This window comes from Perognathus longimembris, chromosome 13 (assembly GCF_023159225.1).
Source record: "Perognathus longimembris pacificus isolate PPM17 chromosome 13, ASM2315922v1, whole genome shotgun sequence".
Classification (NCBI taxonomy): domain Eukaryota; kingdom Metazoa; phylum Chordata; class Mammalia; order Rodentia; family Heteromyidae; genus Perognathus; species Perognathus longimembris.
The window spans coordinates 36,333,976-36,355,222 of NC_063173.1; the positions used below are offsets into that span (position 1 = coordinate 36,333,976).

At 38.0% G+C, this 21,247-nt stretch overlaps 1 protein-coding gene across 2 annotated transcripts in view; it reads left to right on the forward strand.

Moving 5' to 3' along the window:
* The window catches only part of Qser1 (glutamine and serine rich 1), a 68,508-nt gene extending 51,018 nt beyond the window's left edge, over nucleotides 1-17,490 (forward strand). For both annotated transcript variants that reach the window (XM_048361194.1, XM_048361195.1), the window contains exons 9-13: nucleotides 5,173-5,310; nucleotides 7,230-7,327; nucleotides 11,340-11,492; nucleotides 12,860-12,955; nucleotides 14,065-17,490. In XM_048361194.1, coding sequence (XP_048217151.1) covers nucleotides 5,173-5,310; nucleotides 7,230-7,327; nucleotides 11,340-11,492; nucleotides 12,860-12,955; nucleotides 14,065-14,205 — 626 coding nt within the window. In that variant the 3' untranslated portion in view covers nucleotides 14,206-17,490. The remainder of the gene's footprint in view (nucleotides 1-5,172; nucleotides 5,311-7,229; nucleotides 7,328-11,339; nucleotides 11,493-12,859; nucleotides 12,956-14,064) is intronic.
* Nucleotides 17,491-21,247: the final 3,757 nt, after the last annotated feature.

A 21,247-nucleotide genomic window follows, 5' to 3' on the forward strand; every position in this document is an offset into this window, starting at 1 on the left:
TATAATTTATGCAGTAAGATTTATAATAATGTATACTCTGATCTAAGATGCATACTACAGTCTTAACCAACCATGAACCCATGACTAAGTTAGGGAACCCCATTTTTTAAATAAAACGAGATAGAAATATATCAGCAGTTATCAAAACCTTTCAACTCTTAAAAATTGTTGAGGATGGGACAGGGAATGTGGCTTAGTGGTAAAGTGCTTGCCTAGCATACACAAAACCCTGGGTTTGATTCCTCAGCACCACATAAACAAAAAGCCGGAAGTGGCACTGTGGCTAAAGAGGTAGAGTGTTAGCCTTGAGCAAAAAGAAGCCAAGGACAGTGCTCATGCCCTGAGTTCAAGCCCCAGGACTGGCCAAAAACAAACAAAAAAAAATTGTTGAGTCTGAAGAGCACTTTATCTGTTGATATTTATTGTATGAGAAATTAAAACAGAGAGAGAATTGCATGAGGCAAGAGTACACACCATGTAGTTCATTTGGTGTCAAAATTTGGTGGATGATGTATACAAGAAATTTCAAGCCACGCAGCACAGGACAGAGATTGCAAACTGGCCTGCAGACCAAATCTGAATGTTAGCCAGTTTTTGTAAATAGTTTTGTTGGTATGTGGCTCCACAAATACTATTTGGAAATTTACACATTTCCATAGTTAATTTCACTATAATGGCAAATTTGAGTAGTTGCTACAGAGGCAGTGTCACTTGCCAAACCCTGAAGTATTTTGCCATCCTACTCTTGACAGAAAATACTTGATGACTATTGTTCCTCTAAAATATAAAATTGAAGGCACAAGTAAAAGATGAAGGGATGGTGGAAGGCCATGTATGATTCTAAGGCTGAAAACTGAGATTCCTGGGCTGGGAATATGGCCTAGTGGCAAGAGAGCTCGCCTCGTATACATGAAGCCCTGGGTTCGATTCTCCAGCACCACATATCTAGAAAACGGCCAGAAGTGGTGTTGTGGCTCAAGTGGCAGAGTGCTAGCCTTGAGCAAAAAGAAGCCAGGGACAGTGCTCAGGCCCTAAGTCCAAGCCTCAGGACTGGCAAAAAAAAAAAAAAAAAGAGATTCCTATGAGCAAAGTAGAGTTCTTGGAGAGATTTAAATAGGGAGCTACATAGTAAAACTTGAATGTTAGTTTTAAGGGATAGTTTCAGGCATAAGGAGTGTCATTCAGTAGCAACAGAGATGATGGACAGGGGATTAAACACTAATTAGTGGGTTTAAACACTAATTAGTTAGTTGTGGGAGATAACAGTTGTGGTTGATATACAGGATGGTTGATGAATTCCAAGTATCGTTGCTTGAGAAATTATGTTAGAGATTAGAAATAGAACCGTAATAAAAAAAAGTTCAGTGCTGAAGTCTACTTTAAATGTATTGTTTAAAAAAAGCTGTTTATGTTTTTGTTGGTTTTAGCTTTAAGTAGTTGTACAGATGGGTGTCAATTCAGTATATCAGTTTACTAGTCCAGTGCATCTCAATAAGTATTTCCATCCCTTCCATCGTTCTCCCTCTCTCCCAGCCCCATTAAAAAGCTATTTGTGAAAGGTTATTTACAAATGTGCACATAAAAATTCATAAGGAATATCAGTGATTCGAGTAGGTAGGTATTAAAGGCATTTATGTGATTTTTGTAGTTAGCAGACCTGCCTACTTATTAGAATAGAGGAGTTTGGGTTCTGAATTTATAATTATGTAATTTCTTTTTTGCCAGTCCTAGGGCTTGAACTCTGGGCCTGGGCACTGTCCCTGAGCTTATTTTTGCTCAAGGCTAGCGTTCTACCACTTGAGCCACAGCAGCACTTTCGGCTTTTTTGACTAGTTTATTGGAGATAGGAATCCCACACTCTTTTCTGCCTGGGCTGGTTTCAAACCATGATCCCCAGATCTCAGCCTCCTGAGCAGCTTGGATTAGAGGTGAGAGCCAGGGGCTGGGAATATGGCCTAGTGGTAAAGTGCTCGCCTCATATACATGAAGCTCTGTGTTCGATTCCTCAGCACCACATATATAGAAAAAAAGCCGGAAGTGGCACTGTGGCTCAAGAGGTAGAGTGTTAGCCTTGAGCAAAAAGAAGCTCAGGCCCTGAGTCCACGCCCCAGGACTGGCAACAAAAACAATACAAATAAAAATTTTTTACAAATGCAAGAGGTTAGAGGTGAGAGTCCCCTCTCTCCCCGCCCCCAACCTGGCTTTACATAATTTTTTTTTCTTTTTTTTCTTTTTTGCCCGTCCTGGGGCTTGGACTCAGGGCCTGAGCACTGTCCCTGGCTTCTTTTTGCTCAAGGTTAGCACTCTGCCACTTGAGCCACAGCGCCACCTCTGGCCTTTTCTATATATGTGGTGCTGAGGAATCGAACCTAGGGCTTCATGTGTACAAGACAAGCACTCTTGCCCCTAGGCCACATTCCCAGCCTCTTTACAAAATTTCTTAAAAAGACAAGCTACAATTTTCTTGTGTTGGTAAATAAAGTAAGTGGCCACTAGGTGTCACTAATATTTAAGCACACATTCTTAGTGGGTTGTTGTTTTTTTTTGGTTTTATGCTAGTACTGGAGTTTGAACTCCACCAGGCTCTGTCCCTGAGCTTCTTTGCTCAAGGTATAGCACTCTTACCACTTGATCTCCACTTTGGGCTTTTGTGGGGGGTGGGGGGTGGGGGCTAATTGTAGATCACAGACTTCCCTGCCCTTACTGGCAGGCTTCCTCAGATCTCAGCCACCTGAGTAGTTAGGATTACAGGTGTGACCAACTGGCACCACCTTTCCTAATACTTTTAATAAGTCATGTATCTGTAATAGTAGATTTATATGATGTTGACTTTCAAACTTTTTTTTTTTTTTTGGCCAGTCCTGGGGACTGAACTCAGGGCCTGAGCACTGTCCCTGGCTTCTTTTTGCTCAAGGCTAGGACTCTACTTCTTGAGCCACAGTGCCACTTCTTCTTTCTGCTGAGGAATTGAACCCAAGGCTTCATGCATGCTAGGCAAGCATTCTACCACTAAACCACATTCCCAGCCCGAAACTGGTGAATTCATAATTAAATTAACAAATCTTTTGTTAGTGTAAATTGTTAAAAGGTTTCATTGTGATATTTCCAATTTTATTTAAATATAATTTTTGAAAAATAACATATCACCAAAACAGAACAGTATTTAGTGGGATGAATGTCATTTTCAGTGTATTCCATTTTCAGTTTGTTGTGACATGTGTTTGGGTATTTCATAGCATTGATGTTGGGAAGGGGAAGAGTATGTTACAGTAAAATCTCCTGGCTTGTTTTCCCTTTGAATATATCTTTCTGTTGTTGTTGTTTGGTCATGGGACCTGAACTGGAGCACTGCCCCTGAGCTCTTTTGCTCAAGGCTAGCCTTCTACCACTTTTGTTTTTCTGGTAGTTAATTGGAGATAAGAGTCTCAGAGATGTTCCTATCCTGGCTGCCTTTGAACCGCGATCCTCAGATCTCAGCCTTCTGAGTAGCTAGGATTACAAGCATGAGCCACCATGCCCATGCACAACGTTATAACATTCATTGATCATGGGGGAAAATTTAGTTAGCATCATTGACATACAAAGATTCATGTCATTTATTTTTTGTTTGAAACATACGCTTGATATTTGACATTTTAATCATTTTTTAGAGTAAGTATATGTAAGTGTAAGTATATTTTTAAGGGTAAGTATATTCCACTTGCACTGTTGTGTAACCCTCACCAGTACCTATTTCCAAAACTTAATCACAGTAGAAATTGCATAACCATTAATCAATAACCTCTACCCTCCTCCTAGCTGTGGGTAACCTCTAATATACTTTTATTTTATATGAATTTGCCCCTGTATACGTTGAATATATGTCCCATTTGCTTAGCATGTTTTCTGTAATGGGGTCCCCCCACGGGATGGGACCACAATGTAATGGTGTCGGGGTGGAGGGGAATACCCTATCCCTCCAAGAGTCTACTACTCAGAGACAGTCTCAAGTAAAAAAATGGATTTATTGGGAAAGTAAAAAGTGAACTGACCTGCCAGGGTTTGCAGCCCAGGCTCAGGAGCTGAAACTGCGACTGTAAAAAGCAGGCTGGCCGGCCCTGGCCCAGCCTGGGGGTGGGTTGTAAAGGCAAACACCACCACATGGTGAAGCCTGCCACATGCCAGGTGGCCAACGGAGTTACAATCTACCTCATAGCATGTTTGAACTAACCTATCATTTTAGCTAGACTTGGAACACGGATTTGGTGGGGCTCACGTGATGCAGGCGGATACACGTACTCATAGGAGGGCACAGGTTTAACCTTCAATGTTCATCTACTCAGGTGGTCCAGCAGTTTACACAGTCTTATCACAGCGAAGGGGAACTTCCCTGAATAGGGTGGGGAAGATAGATCTTAGTGAAGATGGAGTCATTCTGACTCCCCTCAATAGCCAATGATGGAGATGGCGCTGGCCAGATCTGACCTCCATATTACATTTTCAAAGTTTATGTTGTAGCTTGTAACAGAACTAATACCTTTAATGAGTAACACTCTATAGTATGTTTATGCCACTTTTTTTTTTTTTACTTTTGAGACAAGGCCTCATGATGTAACCCAAGTTGTCCTTGAACTTTGACCTTTCCACCTCTTCGGTTTTATTAATATTAGCATTCCAAAACTAAACAAATTTTAAATACGCTCTAGACTAGAATTTTACAGTAATTTAAAATATGAGAATTTAAAAAGGAGAGATGTCTACATAGACTCATGGCTTATGGTTTCTTTACCAACTACACATAGAGAAGCAATCAAGACTACAGTGGCATAATTTAGCAAGAGTTTTCTGTGGTCTGGGTTCTTCCTGGCCTGTGTATTCAGATGCTAGACTGGTATTGACCTCAGAAATCACCCAGGAAACTTTCAAAAAGTATAATGTTCAACCATTAACACCACTCTTCCCTTACTACCACCAAACATTCTGTTTTAGTAAGTCTAGCAGTCTGGCTTTTGTTTGTTTTTTCAAAGCGCTTCTGTGACTCATGTGCAAAGCAGCTTTCATCGTCTCTCTTACCTGAGTGTTCTGAGAAGGAATTTTATTGGAAGTTTTTATCTGCCTTTAGGCTTCTGGTTCAAAGAAAGTTCAAATTGTCAGGAGGGAAAATTTTAATATTTCATCTCTTCTCCATCCTAGAAATTGATCCTCCAGCTCCCTTTGTCACTCGTTTTTTGAACACAAGAGCAATGAAGGAAACTTTTAAGAGTTACATGGAATTGCTTGTTAGCATTGCTCTGGATCCTGACACGATGCAAGCCTTAGAGAAGAGCAATGGTACAGTCTTCTGACTAGTATTTTCTTGGTGCTGTAAATTTCTTGCCTGCTAGCTATGTGTTTTTATATGTTACAGTTTGTGTAGTCCACACATCTAAGTTAATTCATGTCTTAATTCTAGAAAATGGCCATAGCTTGTCATGTATTATCTGAATATTAGAGCAGCTTTATAGTAAATGTATTTTTATTGCTTACTACTTACTGGAAAATTGTGTAATTATTCACATGTTTCTTACAGTTCTGGAATTATATCATCTTCATTAGTATTTTACTGTCTGTATTAATCTGGAAAGACTGATGTCAATTTATTCTGTTTTCCATTAAATGTAAAGTTGAGGGCTAGGGGTATGGCCTAGTGGCAAGAGTGCTTGTCTTGTATACATGAGGCCCTGGGTTCAATTCCCCAGCACCACATATACAGAAAAGGGCCAGAAGTGGCGCTGTGGCTCAAGTGGCAGAGTGCTAGCCTTGAGCAAAAAGAAGCCAGGGACAGTGCTCAGGCCCTGAGTCCAAGGCCCAGGATTGGCAAAAAAAAAAAAAATGTAAAGTTGAGCCCAATAATAGTAGTATAAAGATTAAAAGAGACAGAGAGTGTACTTCAGTGGTAGAGTAGTTAATTCGCATACATTAATTAGGCTCTGAACAACAAATTGGTTATATGGCTTAATATTCCTTTTACTCTTCATTTAGTAATGAATGCTTGTTTATTTATTTAGTTGATGTTGGGGATTGAACTCTGGGCCTCATGCTTGCTAGGCAGGCGCTCTTCCCCTGAGCCATTCCTCTAACACCTAGAAATTTTTTAACTCATCTTCTCATAGCAGTGATTTTGCTACCAAAAGTTTTCTCTAAACCAAAATTCCTTGAATCATAAAATGTGCATCAATTTTTAGTGGTCATTCTGAATAGGTATATTTCAAAATTATCCATCCATCCACTGAAGTTCAGAAAGGTAATAAAGCAAAAAATTTCAAGTAGAAATCTTTCACATCTGAAATAACAAAACTATTGTGACTCTTTTTTTTTTCCCCCTCAGTCCTGTGGCTTGAACTCGGGGCCTGGGCATTGTCCCTAAGCTCCTTTTGCTCAAGGCTAGCACTCTACCACAGCACCACTTCCAGCCTTTTCTGTTTATATGGTACTGAGGAATCAAACACAGGGCTTCATGCTTGCTAGGCAAGCACTCTACCACTAAGTCACATTCCCAGCCCATGTTCATAGTTTTTGACATTGGGGTTTGGGAAGTTTTCTTGGGGATGGAAGATGGGGTTTGAACTCCAGAGCCTCACAGTTGCTAGGCAGGCATTCTACTTACAGTTGAGATATGTATGCCTCTAGCCCTTTTTTGTATTAGTTATTTTGAGAGAGTTTGGATTCCTGCTTGGGTACACATCTAGACTGAAGTCTGTTGTAACTGGAATGACAGGTATGTACCTCTAAACCCAGCTTCTTCCATTGAAATGGAATTTCATAGACTTTTTGTCCAGGTTTATGTGGAAATACATCCTTCTGATCTTAGCTGGGTTGATACTGGGTTTTGATTACTTTTCCTTCCCTACTTTTTCTTTGCTTCAAATGACAGAGAATTAAAAATATCTTGGGGATGTATCTAGGGAGGTAGCTCAGTAGTACAGTGTTTGACTCCCATGTAATGAAGTCCTGGGTTTAATCTCCCATACTGCCCCAAAATATGTCTTGGTCATAGTATTTTTTTAAATTTATAATGTTAGACAAGTTTGTATTTTATAATACTATTACTATTCAGGTGATAAATGAGGTTAGGAGATGTTAGGCATTGCTATCCGCTGGTTCCTGTTTGATGAAAAACCAAATCTAGTCAGTCAGTTGTGCTTGATCTAAAACTCACAACTTGCAATGTTTTTAGTTTACGTACTAAAATAAATTTTATGTTATTTCAGATGAGCTACTTTTACCTCATATGAAAAAGATAGATGGTATGCTAAATGACAACCGAAAAAGACTTCTTTTGAATCTTCATTTGGATCAGTCATTTAAGGTATTTAATTTATTTGAAAAATTTAGTGAGTCTATTTTAAACATAGGAAAGAAAACCTAGGAAAGTCATCTTGTTTTTACAAAATTATTATTTTACAGAGACTTGTTTTCTACATTATGAGTCCTTTGGGGTTTTCTTTTTAATGTTAATTAATCATCACTCTTTTTTTTTTTTTCAGTTGTGGAGCTTGAACTCAGGGCCTGGGTGCTGTCCCTGAGCCTCTTTGTGCTCAAGGCTAATGCTCTACCACTCGAGCCACCCACTTACAGTTTTTGAGTGGCTAACTGGAATTAAGTCTCATGGGGACTTTTCTGTCCCAGCTGGCTTCTAAATGCAGTCCTCAGATCTCAGCCTCCTGAGTAGCTAGGATTACAGGCATGAACTTCCAACACCTGGCTTTAATCATTTCCTTTTCTATGTTGAAATTCACTTTATAGGTATTTGTATTTAACAGATTCCTTCTAATGGATTTCTAAGTGTTTTCCAAAAACAATTCCTTTAAACTACATTCAGGTCTCAATTTTCTTTTAAAGTCTTTTTAAATTTTCATATTTTGTTGCAATTAAAATTTGCCTTTTAAAACATTTATCAAAATGTACTTGCTTTATTTACCTGATGAAATTTGATTTTCATATAATGATGAAACATAAGTTATTTCTGTTTCTGTTTCTTGACAATGTAAGTGCAATTTAGTATGATCCAGACTTTAAAAGGCTGTCTCAACTCAAAAAGTTTATCATTGAGATAATTGTTTATTTATTTGGTTTTTGTTTTTTTTTTTTGGTCAGTCATGGGGCTTGAACTCTGGGCCTGGGCATTGTCTCTGAGCTCTTTGGCTCAAGGCTAGCTCTCTACCACTTGGGCCACAGTGCCACTTGTGGTTTTCTGGTGGTTAATTGGAGATAAGAGTCTCACAGACTTTCATGCCCAGGCTAGTTTTGAACCACAATCCTCATATCTTAGCCTCCTTAGTTATTAGGATTATAGGCATGAACCACCAGTACATTGCTACTTTAAAATTTTTGTATACATACTATATCATAATTACTCATGAAACTTTATTGATGTAAAATAATATAGATTTGTATAGCTCTATCACATCTCTATTTTATTAACTCTACATGAAAAGTGACCACTGATTTAACTCTACACAGGTGAAAATTGGGTCTCTAAGATTGAGTTGACAGTTAAATGACACTACAGTGTACTATTAGTTATGTATCTTCACTGCCATGCATTTGCTGAAGATGATGATGATAAGCCTAGTACTAAAGAGTTTGAACTTCTGGCTACTAGGCCAGTGTTTTCAACTTAGCTGATAGTTTCCATGGCAATTGTCTTACACATGTTTTCTAAAACTTTACTGAAAGTATTAAATATTACAGCTGGACCCACCAGTAATGAATATTAAATTAATGCTAAATATTATAGTTGTACCCATCAGTAATTCCAGCATTCAAGAGGGTGAGGAAGAAAGATTTAAACTTTGATGCTAGCTTGACCTACATAGTGAGAACTTGTCCAAAAAAGAAAGAAAAATTGCTAGTTAGGGCAGGTAATATAGTTCAGTAGTATATTTCTTGCACTAATGCATGCAAAACCCAGGATCTATACTCAGTACACCAAAAAGAAAAAAGAAAAAAAAATAGTTCTGTTCAGTTATTTTGGAAGTACCTAAACAATTCTCTAGTAACACACTTTTTTTTTTTTTTTTTTTTTTTTTTTTTTTTTGGCCAGTCCTGAGCCTTGGACTCAGGGCCTGAGCACTGTCCCTGGCTTCTTTTTGCTCAAGGCTAGCACTCTACCACTTGAACCACAACGCCACTTCTGGCCATTCTCCATATATGTGGTGCTGGGGAATCAAACCCAGGGCTTCATGTATATGAGGCAAGCACTCTTGCCACTAAGCCATATTCCCATCCCTAGTAACACACTTTTAAAATAAAGACACTAGTTGGAATTTAGTGATCAGTAGATATTTAAATCTTGTGCATTCAGTTGTGATGAACTGCTGAAAAATGATCTGAATTCTGTTTTTGTTGTCCTTTTGTTTCTTGAGTTTTGTTTTTTATTTTGGTTGGTAGTGGGGCTTGAACTTGGCCTGGGGCTCTCCTTGAGCTTTTGTGTTTAAAGCTCTACCACTTTGAGCCACCATGTTTGGTTTTCTGGTGGTTAATTGTAGATAATAGTCTCACAGACTTTCCTGCCCAAGCTAGCTTCGCTATCCTCAGATCTCAGCCTCCAGCTTAGGTAGGATTACAGGTGTGAGCCTCCCAGCATCTGGTTTTTTGTTGTTGTTTTGTTATTTTGAGATAGACTTACTGTAAAGCTCTGGCTAGCTTTGAATTCACAACCATCCCGAATTCTAAGATTATGAGCATGCAAACAAACATGGTAGCACCTTGGCCTTGAGTTCAAATCCCAGAACCATCACTACTACCACACACAAAAGAAAAAGGTTTGTGGCAAAATATTTATTTTTGTCAGTCCTGTGGCTTGAACTCAGGGCCTGGGCACTGTCCCTGAGCTTCTTTTGCTCAAGGCTAGCACTACCACTTGAACCACAGCTCTGGTCAGGCCTTTTCTGTTTATGTAGTACTGAGGAATTGAACCCAGGATTTCATGCATGCTAGGCAAGCACTCTACCACTAAACCACATTCCCAGCAGTGTGGTAAAATATTTTTAATGGTGGGTTAAGAAAATGGTCCTTTACCTTGAAAATCAGCACCATTTTTCCTGATAATCTTGGTCCTTTTTTGGAGCAATTATGTAACCTTCTGATAGTCATTGATACTCTTGTCTGCTTGGTTACAGTCACATAAGTCAGGTAAAGAGTACATTTCTTTTTGGATAGTGTCAGCCCCTCCCTCTCTCCCAGTTTCAAGAAGTTTTTGTGCTGTTTCCAGATGTACCATTTTCAAGACCATAATACCAGTGCATAGAAACTGAGTTTATAAAAGAATAGCCTTGAAGGTTATAATGGTTAATAATTGAGTTTATCAATCATGGGTTACATTTTGAACCATAATTGTAAGTGGGACTATGTCAAAATTCAATGTCAAAATAAGAATTGTATAGTCAAGTAGTACAGTATAGCAGCAAGTATCATTTGGTTACTGTTTGGAACTCTTATTTTGCCTTTCCTGAGGCTTAAACTCTGAACCTGGCCACTGTCCTCAAGCTCCTTTTGCTTGAGGCTAGTACTCTTATCATTTAAGCCACAGCTCTACCACTTGAGCCACAGTGATCAAAGCCACACTTCTAGCTTTTTCTGTGATTTAATTGAAGATAAAGGTCTCACAGACTTTCCTGCCTGGGCTGGCTTTGAATCATGATCCTCAGATCTCAGCTTCCTGAGAAGCTAGGATTATAAGTGTGAGCCACTGGTGGCTGGCTTTGTTTGAAACTTTTCATTGTCAGGGTGGCCTGTTAAATTGGTAAGGGCATACTTGCATCATTAGCTTTTAAAAAACAAACTAGAATTAGTTCTGGCACATGTCGGCTAAGTTATTGGTGACACCTGCCATGTCTTTGTAGTGAGAAGATTCACCAAGCTGTTACGATCTAAACTTAGAGGTGCATTTTGTGCAAAGAAAAGAAGTAAGAGAAGTAGTGAAGCCAGATACATGTTATACTTTATCTCATCTGTCCTCTTAGTTCAGGAGCAGATGACTTCTTTACAGTAGATGTGGGTGATTGGGGGCATTAAGCACTGTGTAAGGTAACTAAACTTGGTGAAGAAACATGTATGATCCTATATCCCCTGCTTTGAAGCTAGAGAGCCATTACTGGTACAAACTCAAGTTCTTTCAGTGCAGGGTGCTGTTGCTTAAAAGCAGGTCACATGATTTGCCTTGGTTCAAGAAATGGGGAAATAGGTCCCATATCTGATGGAAGAAGATGCAAAGACTCTGTGATGATGCCTTATGTGTGTGTGTGTGTGTGTAAGTTTGGGAAGACGGAAGTTTAGTTTTCTTCTAATATAAGTTATTATGCTTTATTATTTTAAAGACTGCTTTGGAAAGTTTTCCTGAACTAACAGTAATTACTCGAGACTCTAAAGCAAAAAGTGGAGGATCTACTATTTCTAAAATCAAAATGAATGGCAAAGCTTATAATAAGAAAACTCTAAGAACTTCCAAAACAACCAATAAGTCTGCACAAGTAAGTATATATTGTTTAATGAAAATAGAACTTTCCCAGTTGTTCCTGTCTAAACACTGAAACATGCAAATATTTTCATTGTGTTATTAAGCATGGAAGCTTTTTACATAGCGATAAGTATTTCTGGCCCAATGAACAGGAACTTAGTGTTTGATGTTTTTCTCCTATCCCTAACATTAATACTTAGCACTTAGTAAGTACTCACATATTTCTTAAAGAAAATAATAAGGAAGCATCCCGTTCTTGTGATTTGTATAGTTTTAAATTTTTTAATTGGCGGGGGGGGGGGGGAGGGAAACGGGGGAGGGAGGGGGGCATGAGGGACAAGGCAACAAACAGTACAAGAAATGTATCCAATGCCAAACGTATGATACTGTAACCTCTCTGTACGTCAGTTTGATAATAAAAATTTGAGAAAAAAAAATTTTTTTTAATTGGCAAATAAATTATGTGTCATGTATAGCCTGTTTTTGAAATACGTACAACTAGTGAAATTAGCTAACTTACTTATGACCTGTTTATAGCTTTGTCATTGGATACATGTGCATACACCGGTGATTACATAAACTATTGATTTTTTTTATGTAGAAAATCACTAAACTAGTATTTGTTCACCTTCACATGTAGTATAAATTGTTACAAACTTTAGAAAACAGTCTGTGAGCATAACAACTCCACATCAGTAATATAATTTAGAACTTGACTTCTATACATCCTCAGCCTCCTTTGAGCTTGGCCTCCTAGTAACTTTACCTTAATAAAAATCTAGCTTTTGCCTAAATAAATTTAAAAAATGGATTTTGTAGAAACATATTCAAGAATGCCTAAGTATATGTGTCTAGGCTTGGTAGTGCCAGTTACTTGAGGCAGAGTCAAGAGCATCACCGATTTGGGACCAGCAAAAAAGTAATGGGACCTGGTCTCCAAAAGAAAATAAAAATAGCTGGTTGTTGGTGGCTCATGCCTATAATCCTAGCTACTTAGGAGGCTGAGATCTGAGGATTAAGATTCAAAGCCAGCAGGAAAGTCTGTAACACTCTTATCTTCAATTAACTACTAAAAGCCAGAAGTGGAACTGTGGCTCAAAGTGGTAGAGCATTAGCTTTGAGCACAAAAGTGCCCAGGCCCTAAGTTCAAGCCCCATGACCGCTCCCCCCCCAAAAAAATCCATATATAGGCATATATAGATATATGTACACATATATCTCAAACTCATAGTAAACTTCTGTGCATATTGATACACCCTGAGACCTGTGTAACTCATTTTCATCATTGGTGTGTAACTTTTGACCAGATTTTTCCCCCTAAGATATTCTTAGCTTAGATGTCCCATGAAAAATATCTGTAAATATTTTTTCTTTTTATAGGAGTTTGCTGTTGATCCAGAGAAAATACAGTTGTATTCTTTGTATCATTCACTTCATCATTATAAATATCATGTGTATCTGATATGTAAGAATGAGGTAATTTCTTTTCATTTACTTAAAAAAGAAATGGCTTTTTTCCTTTAAAATTGAAGATACTTTAGTGTGGTATTTATGAATGCTTTAGAAAGAATTCCAAAATGTGTGTATTTTGCTAAATCCTTCTGTAAGTAGTTAGTACATTATTTTGAACATATGAGCTGTAGTTTGGCTCAGATTTTTCAGAGCCTTACTGTTACCTCTTGAATTCTAACTAGTGGTGTTTTAAGTTTCTAGAACATGATTTACATTGCTGTAATAAATGGCACTATTTTGCATTTTTCTTTCATAAGATAGATTGATTCCACTGGTTTGACCTCTTACTGTCTTTCTTATTACTAGAAATGGCCTCATCCTACTTATTTGCAGAGAAACAGGGTTTTATACTTTGAAAAGAAAATATGTGTTGATTTTTAATTATAATTTTAAGTATGACAAACATAAGTATTAATTTTATTATCAATGTTTGTTTAGCCCAAAGCTATTTTGATGTTTTAGATAACAATACAAAATGGATTTTCATAAACATAGTCTCCCTCTCTCTACCAAAGGAGAAGCAAATATGTAATGCACACTGTCAATTTTTACTCTGCTCTGGAATGCAGAATTGACATCAGTATTGTCATTTGGTTTTTAACACAATGGGAAGAAATTAAGAAAGTTTGAGTCACTGTTCAATCCTTCTATGCCGTCACAGATCCAATGACAATGGAAGCAGACTTTTAAATTTGTCTGAACTAACCATTCTTCGTGGGTAAGAATAAGGAAAAGAAAAAAAATCATTACATATAAGTTAATAAATCCCTCTTTTATTCAAGACATAGAAAAAGTAAGCATTTTGTGAAAGGGTAAAACATAAAGTGGCATATATAAATAATATATCAGACTGGGAATGTGGCTTAGAGGTAGAGTGCTTACCTAACATGCATGAAGCCTGGGTTTGATTCCTCAGTACCACATACACAGAAAAAGCCAGAAGTGGCGCTGTGGCTCAAGTGGTAGAGTGCTAGCCTTCAGCAAAAGAAGCTCAGGGACAGTGCCCAGGCCCTGAGGTCAAGCCCAAGGACTAGCTAAATAAATAAATAACATGTCTATTTTTTTTGTTTTAGATTTCTTCTGTGCAGAAGAAAAATGAAGATTTAGGACAGGAGGAAATTGTTCAACTTTGTATGAAAAATGCAAAATGGGTGGAGGACCTATTTGAAAAATTTGGAGAACTTCTAAATCATGTACAGCAAAAATGTTCCTAACATTTCCACAAATACCCCACCATTTTAATAGCACTAATGAAATGGCGGAGGGGGACATCACAGATAGTCGGCAAGCAGTGGCGCAGGCATGCCAGCTTCCATCCAGGAACTTTCACCGGGGCTTCTGCTAAAGACAGTGGTACTGCCACAGATGTCAGTCCTTAGACATAACTTTAATCCCACCACATTTTTATCCTAATGAATGATTTTTATTTTGTAAACCATTGGGTAACTGAGTTTTATTTTCAGAGTTTTGTTTGTTTTTTTTACAAATGATGAAGCATGCACTAAATACAATTTTTATTGCTAGAGAAATAACAATTTGTTATATATATTTTTTTTAATTCTCCCTGACTGGTTAAAGGTCAGAATGAGAGAGATGGCAGAATCACCTCCACTTGAGCCACAAAACCGCAAGTATTGTACATTATGTAAACAGATCTGCTATGACATGACATTCTTATGTAAGAATATCATCAATTTAAAATGTAAAATTCAGAAACTGCATTCTTTATGAACTCTTTTTAACATGTTCAGGAAACTGGATGTGGAATCGGTGCAATTCTATGATTGCTTTTTGTGTCAAATTATCTTGTGATGAAAAACAGTGACACTATTTTCCTTATCACAAAGAAACATATTTTCATTTATACTGTGTCTTTTCCTTTGGAAGATTTTCAGTTGTACATTTTATTTTACTAATAGTTGTATTTTTCACAAGGAAAGTGCTGTGGTTATAATTATGCCTCTATATCTGTACTATACTTCATCATTTCCAGTAAATCCTATTTAGTCATATGGTAAATAGCTATCATGAATTCTATCTTGAGGTAATCGTTTTTTGTTCATGCAGATATGTTCCAGTGTTATCCACAATGTGCACTCCGTGCTACAATTAGTTTAGCTTTATAAAGGGGGCTGTGTTAGACACTGCATCAATTTTCTTAACATTTCCATAAATTTCTTACTAAATGAGCACTTGATTAAACTGATTTGTCAAAGCAAAAATATACATGATACATGTTGAAACATAAAACTACTAATCAGATAATATGCAGTGTTACAAACAGCTTCCCTAACTTAGAACTGGAAATGGAATCCTCCTTTTGGTGCCTTTTCAACCTTAATACACACTATCGTAGCTTTCTTAAGTTTAATTGCTAGTGTTCCAAGTAGTTTGGCTGAGACAGTGAACATACTGGTTCAATAAGACCTTATATTTCATTTGCATTTGCCAAACAGGATGCCTTATTTGTTTGTGAAAAAGATTTACTAGTGTCATTCTAAATTATCTCCTGTTTTAGAAGTCAAAGAAATTGTTAGTCATCATACTTTTGTTTGTTTTACCACCATTTAGTGCCTTAAGTCCTGTCAAGAAAACAGCATTTACTTACTCTTCAGTGCCCAAATAAGACATGATTATGTGGATATTTCTAGTGTCTTGAGACTGAGTTAGCAGGCCAACTAGAGTGGGCAAATAATTGAAGTTAATATGCCATTTGACTTGGGAATAAAACATTGTAGCATTGGGTAAAAATGAATATTTGAATTAAGCTTACATATTTATTTCTGAAGGTTATTTTATTGAAAGCAATAATTCTTAATGCTTGTACCTGCCACTAGACAAAGTACTCAATAATGGCAGTTGTTCTTAATGGTTTGAATGTTCCACTTTTTAAAGTCCTTTTTTAATTTATTTTGTAAAAACAAAAGTAATGTATTAATTAGATTTACTTTGCCTAACTCATGAAAGATGCAGAGAATATGCACAGTGGAATAATCATAACATTAATTTTACATATGGAGAAGAGCAGGAAGCAGCCATATTTCTTTCTTGTTAGACTTGGCTTCCAGAGTGCACAGTAGGAAGCTACATTTCCCATCAGTGTGGTCTATCTTCCCACTACTTCCCTTGCAGAATTGATGCTTTAAGTATTTTTAAAACGTATCATGCATTTGGGTAACTTGAAGTAGGTGTTTGAATTTTAAAGCCCATGGATAATGAAGATATTTCCTTAAATTTTTATCTTGTTTCCCATAGAAAATAATCCCTTTCCTTTTGAACTGTGGTTGTCCTCAATGTGTTTACAGTTTTAGTTGTGTTAGCAAAACACGTTTTCATAATGTAGGAGGCCAAGTCCTATAACACTGACTCAGAGAAACAGACCCTGTTGTTTAGATGCACCATCTTACTTGTTCCATATCACATAGAGAACAGCAGCCTCAAGCCTTAGAGAAAAGTGGGACTACACACAAGTTCTCTTTGTATGAAGTCACATAAATGTAGTTGGTTAGCATTACATTCCTTGCCAGGGCATTTGAAATTTATAATATAGGAGTGCCGTTGGGTTGTAAATAGACTTACAGAGGTAAAGCACATGTTGCTATAACCGAGGAAAATATTTTTAAGAAAGATTGGATTTTCCTACCTATAGAGATCTGGAAATAATTTAATGTAAAAAGTCATTGTGTGTTGGTATTCATTACTAGTTCACATGAGTGGTTGGAGAAGGCCTCCTTGCCACTTTCATTATGTTCCAGTTTCCACTTACTTGATCATCTTAGGAAATCATAATTTTATGACTTATGAATTGCTGCAGCAAGTTGAACTAGGAGCTGCTCACTTTCCTTTGAACTTATAGGAAATGCTGGGAATGTATTTTTAAATGGCTTAGAAATTTTCAGATTATTTAAAAATTCTAAATTTCTGAATTTGCATGGGAAGACTCATGCATTAGGCATTGGGACTATTATCAAAACGTCCCATTTAAAACTATAATTAGCCTGATAGTATACATATTTAAAGCAGTTTTATTCCAGCCCATGTCTGTAACCAGTGCAGCAGCATTGTTTATTGAAGCAGCTTTCCCAAAAGTTGTTTCAGTTGTGAAATATATTGCATTGGTACAGTAGGATTCATTTTAGTCTTTCTTTACATCTGTTTCACACAAATGCTTTTCAGATAAGAGTACAATAGCCCAAGAAAGCTGCTTCTGTGTCAGATACACTTGACACAACTGCACAAATAAACAGTGTGTACACTATTGGTTGTGCATTAACTTACATGCACAGCTTTGAACATCTGTGCTCTCAAATGCATGTTTTTGCAAATCACATTTATTTGCAAGTGACAGTAATTGAAGTTAATGATACAAAGAAACTTGCATTTGTAGTCCAGAGGTTTCAATTGGTTCATAATACAATGTATGGAAATGTGAATGACAATTTTGTATATTTGTTTGTTACTAACTCAGATCATTAAAATGAAAACAATTTTTTAAACAAAATGAGAGTGTTTGTTTTATTTTAAAAATCAAGAGTCCTTAATTCCCATTTCTTGCATAGGGAATAGAAAATAATGCTCCATTTTTCCCTAAATACGGTTTTAGTAAAATACATGCTTGCTAAAACTTTTTTTTTTTTTTGGTCCTAGGGCTTAAACTCAAGGCCTGGATGCTGTCCATGAGCAATTTTGCTCAAGGTCAGCTAGAGCTCTACCATTTTGAGCCACAGTTCTACTTCCGGTATTTGAGTAGTTAATTGGAAATAAGAGTCGCAGGGAGGGGCTGGGGATATGGCCTAGTGGCAAGAGTGCTTGCCTCGTATACATGAAGCCCTGGGTTCAATTCCCCAGCACCACATATATAGAAAACGGCCAGAAGTGGCGCTGTGGCTCAAGTGGCAGAGTGCTAGCCTTAAGCAAAAGGAAGCCAGGGACAGTGCTCAGGCCCTGAGTTCAAGGCCCAGGACTGGCAAAAAAAAAAAAACAAAAAACGAATCGCAGGGACCTTTTCTGCCCAGGCTGGCTTTGAACTGCATCCCTCAGATCTCAGCCTTCTGAGTGGCTAGGATTATAGGTGTGAGCCACCAGCATCCAGTTAATAACATTTAAAAAATATTAAAGACTCAAGTATAGCCAAAAGCATCATTATGTTGAGTTTTCTTTTACAACTTGTAAAATGTGGATTTCTAAACAAAGTTAAACAGTATATGGCTTACCCAGTATTTTATTTTATTTTATTATTATTTTTTTTTTTTGGCCAGTCCTGAGCCTTGGACTCAGGGGCTGAGCACTGTCCCTGGCTTCCTTTTGCTCAAGGCTAGCACTCTGTCACTTGAGCCACAGCGCCACTTCTGGCCATTTTCTGTATATGTGGTGCTGGGGAATCGAACCCAGGGCTTCATGTATACGAGGTGAGCACTCTTGCCACTAGGCCATATCCCCAGCCCTTACCCAGTATTTTAATAGATGACAACTTCAAGAGACTGTGTAGCCTGGGGCTGGGAATGTGGCTTGATGATAGTAGAGTGCTTGCCTAGCATGCATAAAGCCCTGGGTTTGATTCCTCAGTACCACTTACACAGAAAAGCTGGAAATGGCGCTGTGGCTCAAGTGATAGAATGCTAGCATTGAACAAAAGAAGTTCAGGGATAGTGCCCAAACCCTGATTTCAAGCCCCAGGACTGGCAAAAAAAAAAAAGAGAGAGAGAGAGAGAGATGAATTTCATAGCCATTGCTGACAGTATTAGAGCATACTTAAGAATTTCTGTCCTGGGGCTGGGGATATGGCCTAGTAGCAAGAGTGCTTGCCTCATATACATGAGGCCCTGGGTTCAGTTCCCCAGCACCACATATACAGAAAATGGCCAGAAGGGGCGCTGTGGCTCAAGTGGCAGAGTGTTAGCCTTGAGCAAAAAGAAGCCAGGGACAGTGCTCAGGCTCTGAGTCCAGGTCCCAGGACTGGCCAAAAAAAAAGAATTTCTGTCCTGAGGATTAGAACAAATCATGCTGAGTGAGACAAGCCAAGAACAGAGACAGCACACGGTTTCCCTGATATATGGGTGTTAGAATTAAATAGGAAGGAGACATGACACAGAAAACAGGACCCAAGATACTAATTCACAGTACTTAGAAGACCCTATAATCTTTACCTTACATATGGTGTATATGTGTGCACATCTGAGGGAAGCTGGGAGGAGGGAAAATAATGAGTTTGGGAAGTGAATGAAAAATACAGTAAAAGGCTCCCAACAGCTGCAATGGACATTGATGAAAGCAAACTAAGCAACTCAAAGGCAGTGGGGGAGGGAAAAAATGAGATCAAAAGAATGAACAGATAACACTTAGCAAAAGGAAAGAGATGTACATATCACCCAACCTGGAAGGAAATTGTAGACCTAATAAACCAATTTGGCAAAGTAGCAGGATACAAAATCAATCCACAAAAGTCAGCAGCTGTTCTGTACACCAGCAATATACAAACAGAAAAGGAAATTATGGAAACAATTCCATTTACAGTAGCCAAAAAAAAGAGAAAGTACCTAGGGATCAACTTAACCAAGGACGTGACAGACCTATTTAATGAAAACTACAAAAATCTAATAAGGGAAATCAAAGAAGACACAAGGAGATGGAAAGACCTCCCATGCTCATGGGTAGGCAGAATCAATATAGTGAAAATGGCCATATTGCCCAAATTGTTATACAAATTCAATGCAATCCCTATCAAAATCCCAGTTACATTCTTCACTGAACTAGAGAAACCAATCCATAAATTCATATGGAACAGCAAAAGATCTAGAATAGCCAAAGCAATTATAGGCAAAAAAAGCAGTGCAGGAGGTATCACAATACCAGACTTCAAGCTCTACTACAAGGCCATCATAACAAAAACAGCCTGGTATTGGTATAAAAACAGATCGGAAGACCAATGGATTAGAACTGAAGACCCAGAAATAAAACCGCACTCTTACAGCCAACTGATATTCGACAAAGGAGCAAAAGACATAGAATGGAAAAAAACATACCCTCTTCAACTACTGGTGCTGGGAGAACTGGGCAGCCATATGCAGAAAACTCAAAGTAGACCCAAGCCTATCACCATGCACCAAGATCAACTCAAAATGGATCAAGGACCTCAATATCAGACCTGAATCCTTGAAACTACTGAAGGACAGAGTAGGAAAGACACTAGAACTTATAGGCACAGGAAGGAACTTCCTGAATAGAGTCCCAGGGGCACAACAAATAGGGGAAAGACTCGACAAATGGGACTACTACAAATTAAAAAGTTTCTGCACAGCTAAGGACATAGCCACCAAAATAGACAGCCAACGATATGGGAAAGCACAGCACAGCATATTTACCACACATATTTACCAGCACAGCAACAGACAAAGGCCTGATATCGGTCATCTACAGAGAACTCAAAAAACTAAGCCCCTCCAAGCCCAATAAACCTATTAGGAAATGGGCAAAAGAGCTAAAGAGAGACTTCACAAGAGAAGATATAAAAATGGCAAAGAAACACATGAGGAAATGTTCAACATCCCTGGTAGTAAAGGAAATGCAAATAAAAACAACCCTGAGATACCACCTCACCCCAGTTAGAATGGCCTATACTCTGAACTCAGGAAACAACAAATGCTGGAGGGGGTGCGGGGAAAGAGGAACCCTTCTCCATTGTTGGTGGGAGTGCAAATGAGTACAACCACTTTGGAGAACAGTATGGAGGTTTCTCAAAAAGCTCAATATAGACCTACCCTATGACCCAGCCATACCACTCCTAGGCATCTATCCTAAACAGCAAAACCTAAGATATCAAAAAGACATTTGTACTTCCATGTTTATCGCGGCACAATTCACAATAGCCAAAATATGGAAACAACCCAGATGCCCCTCCACAGATGAATGGATCCAAAAAATATGGTACTTATACACAATGGAATACTACATAGCGATTAGGAATGGTGAAATATTGTTATTCGCAGGGAAATGGTCAGAACGCGAACAAATAATGTTGAGCGAGACAAGCCTAGAACACAGAAAACAAAGGGGCACGATCTCCCTGATATATGACTGTTAACAAAGGGAGACGGAGAGACAGTAGAGACCAAGTCTGTTAATACTATATATGTTCTTGATACATTGTATATTGTATATATGTCTATCTGACCTAGAGAAGGGATAGAAAAACAGGACGTAAGATATCACAAGAAATGTACACACTGCCCTACTATGTAACTGTACCCTTTTTGCACA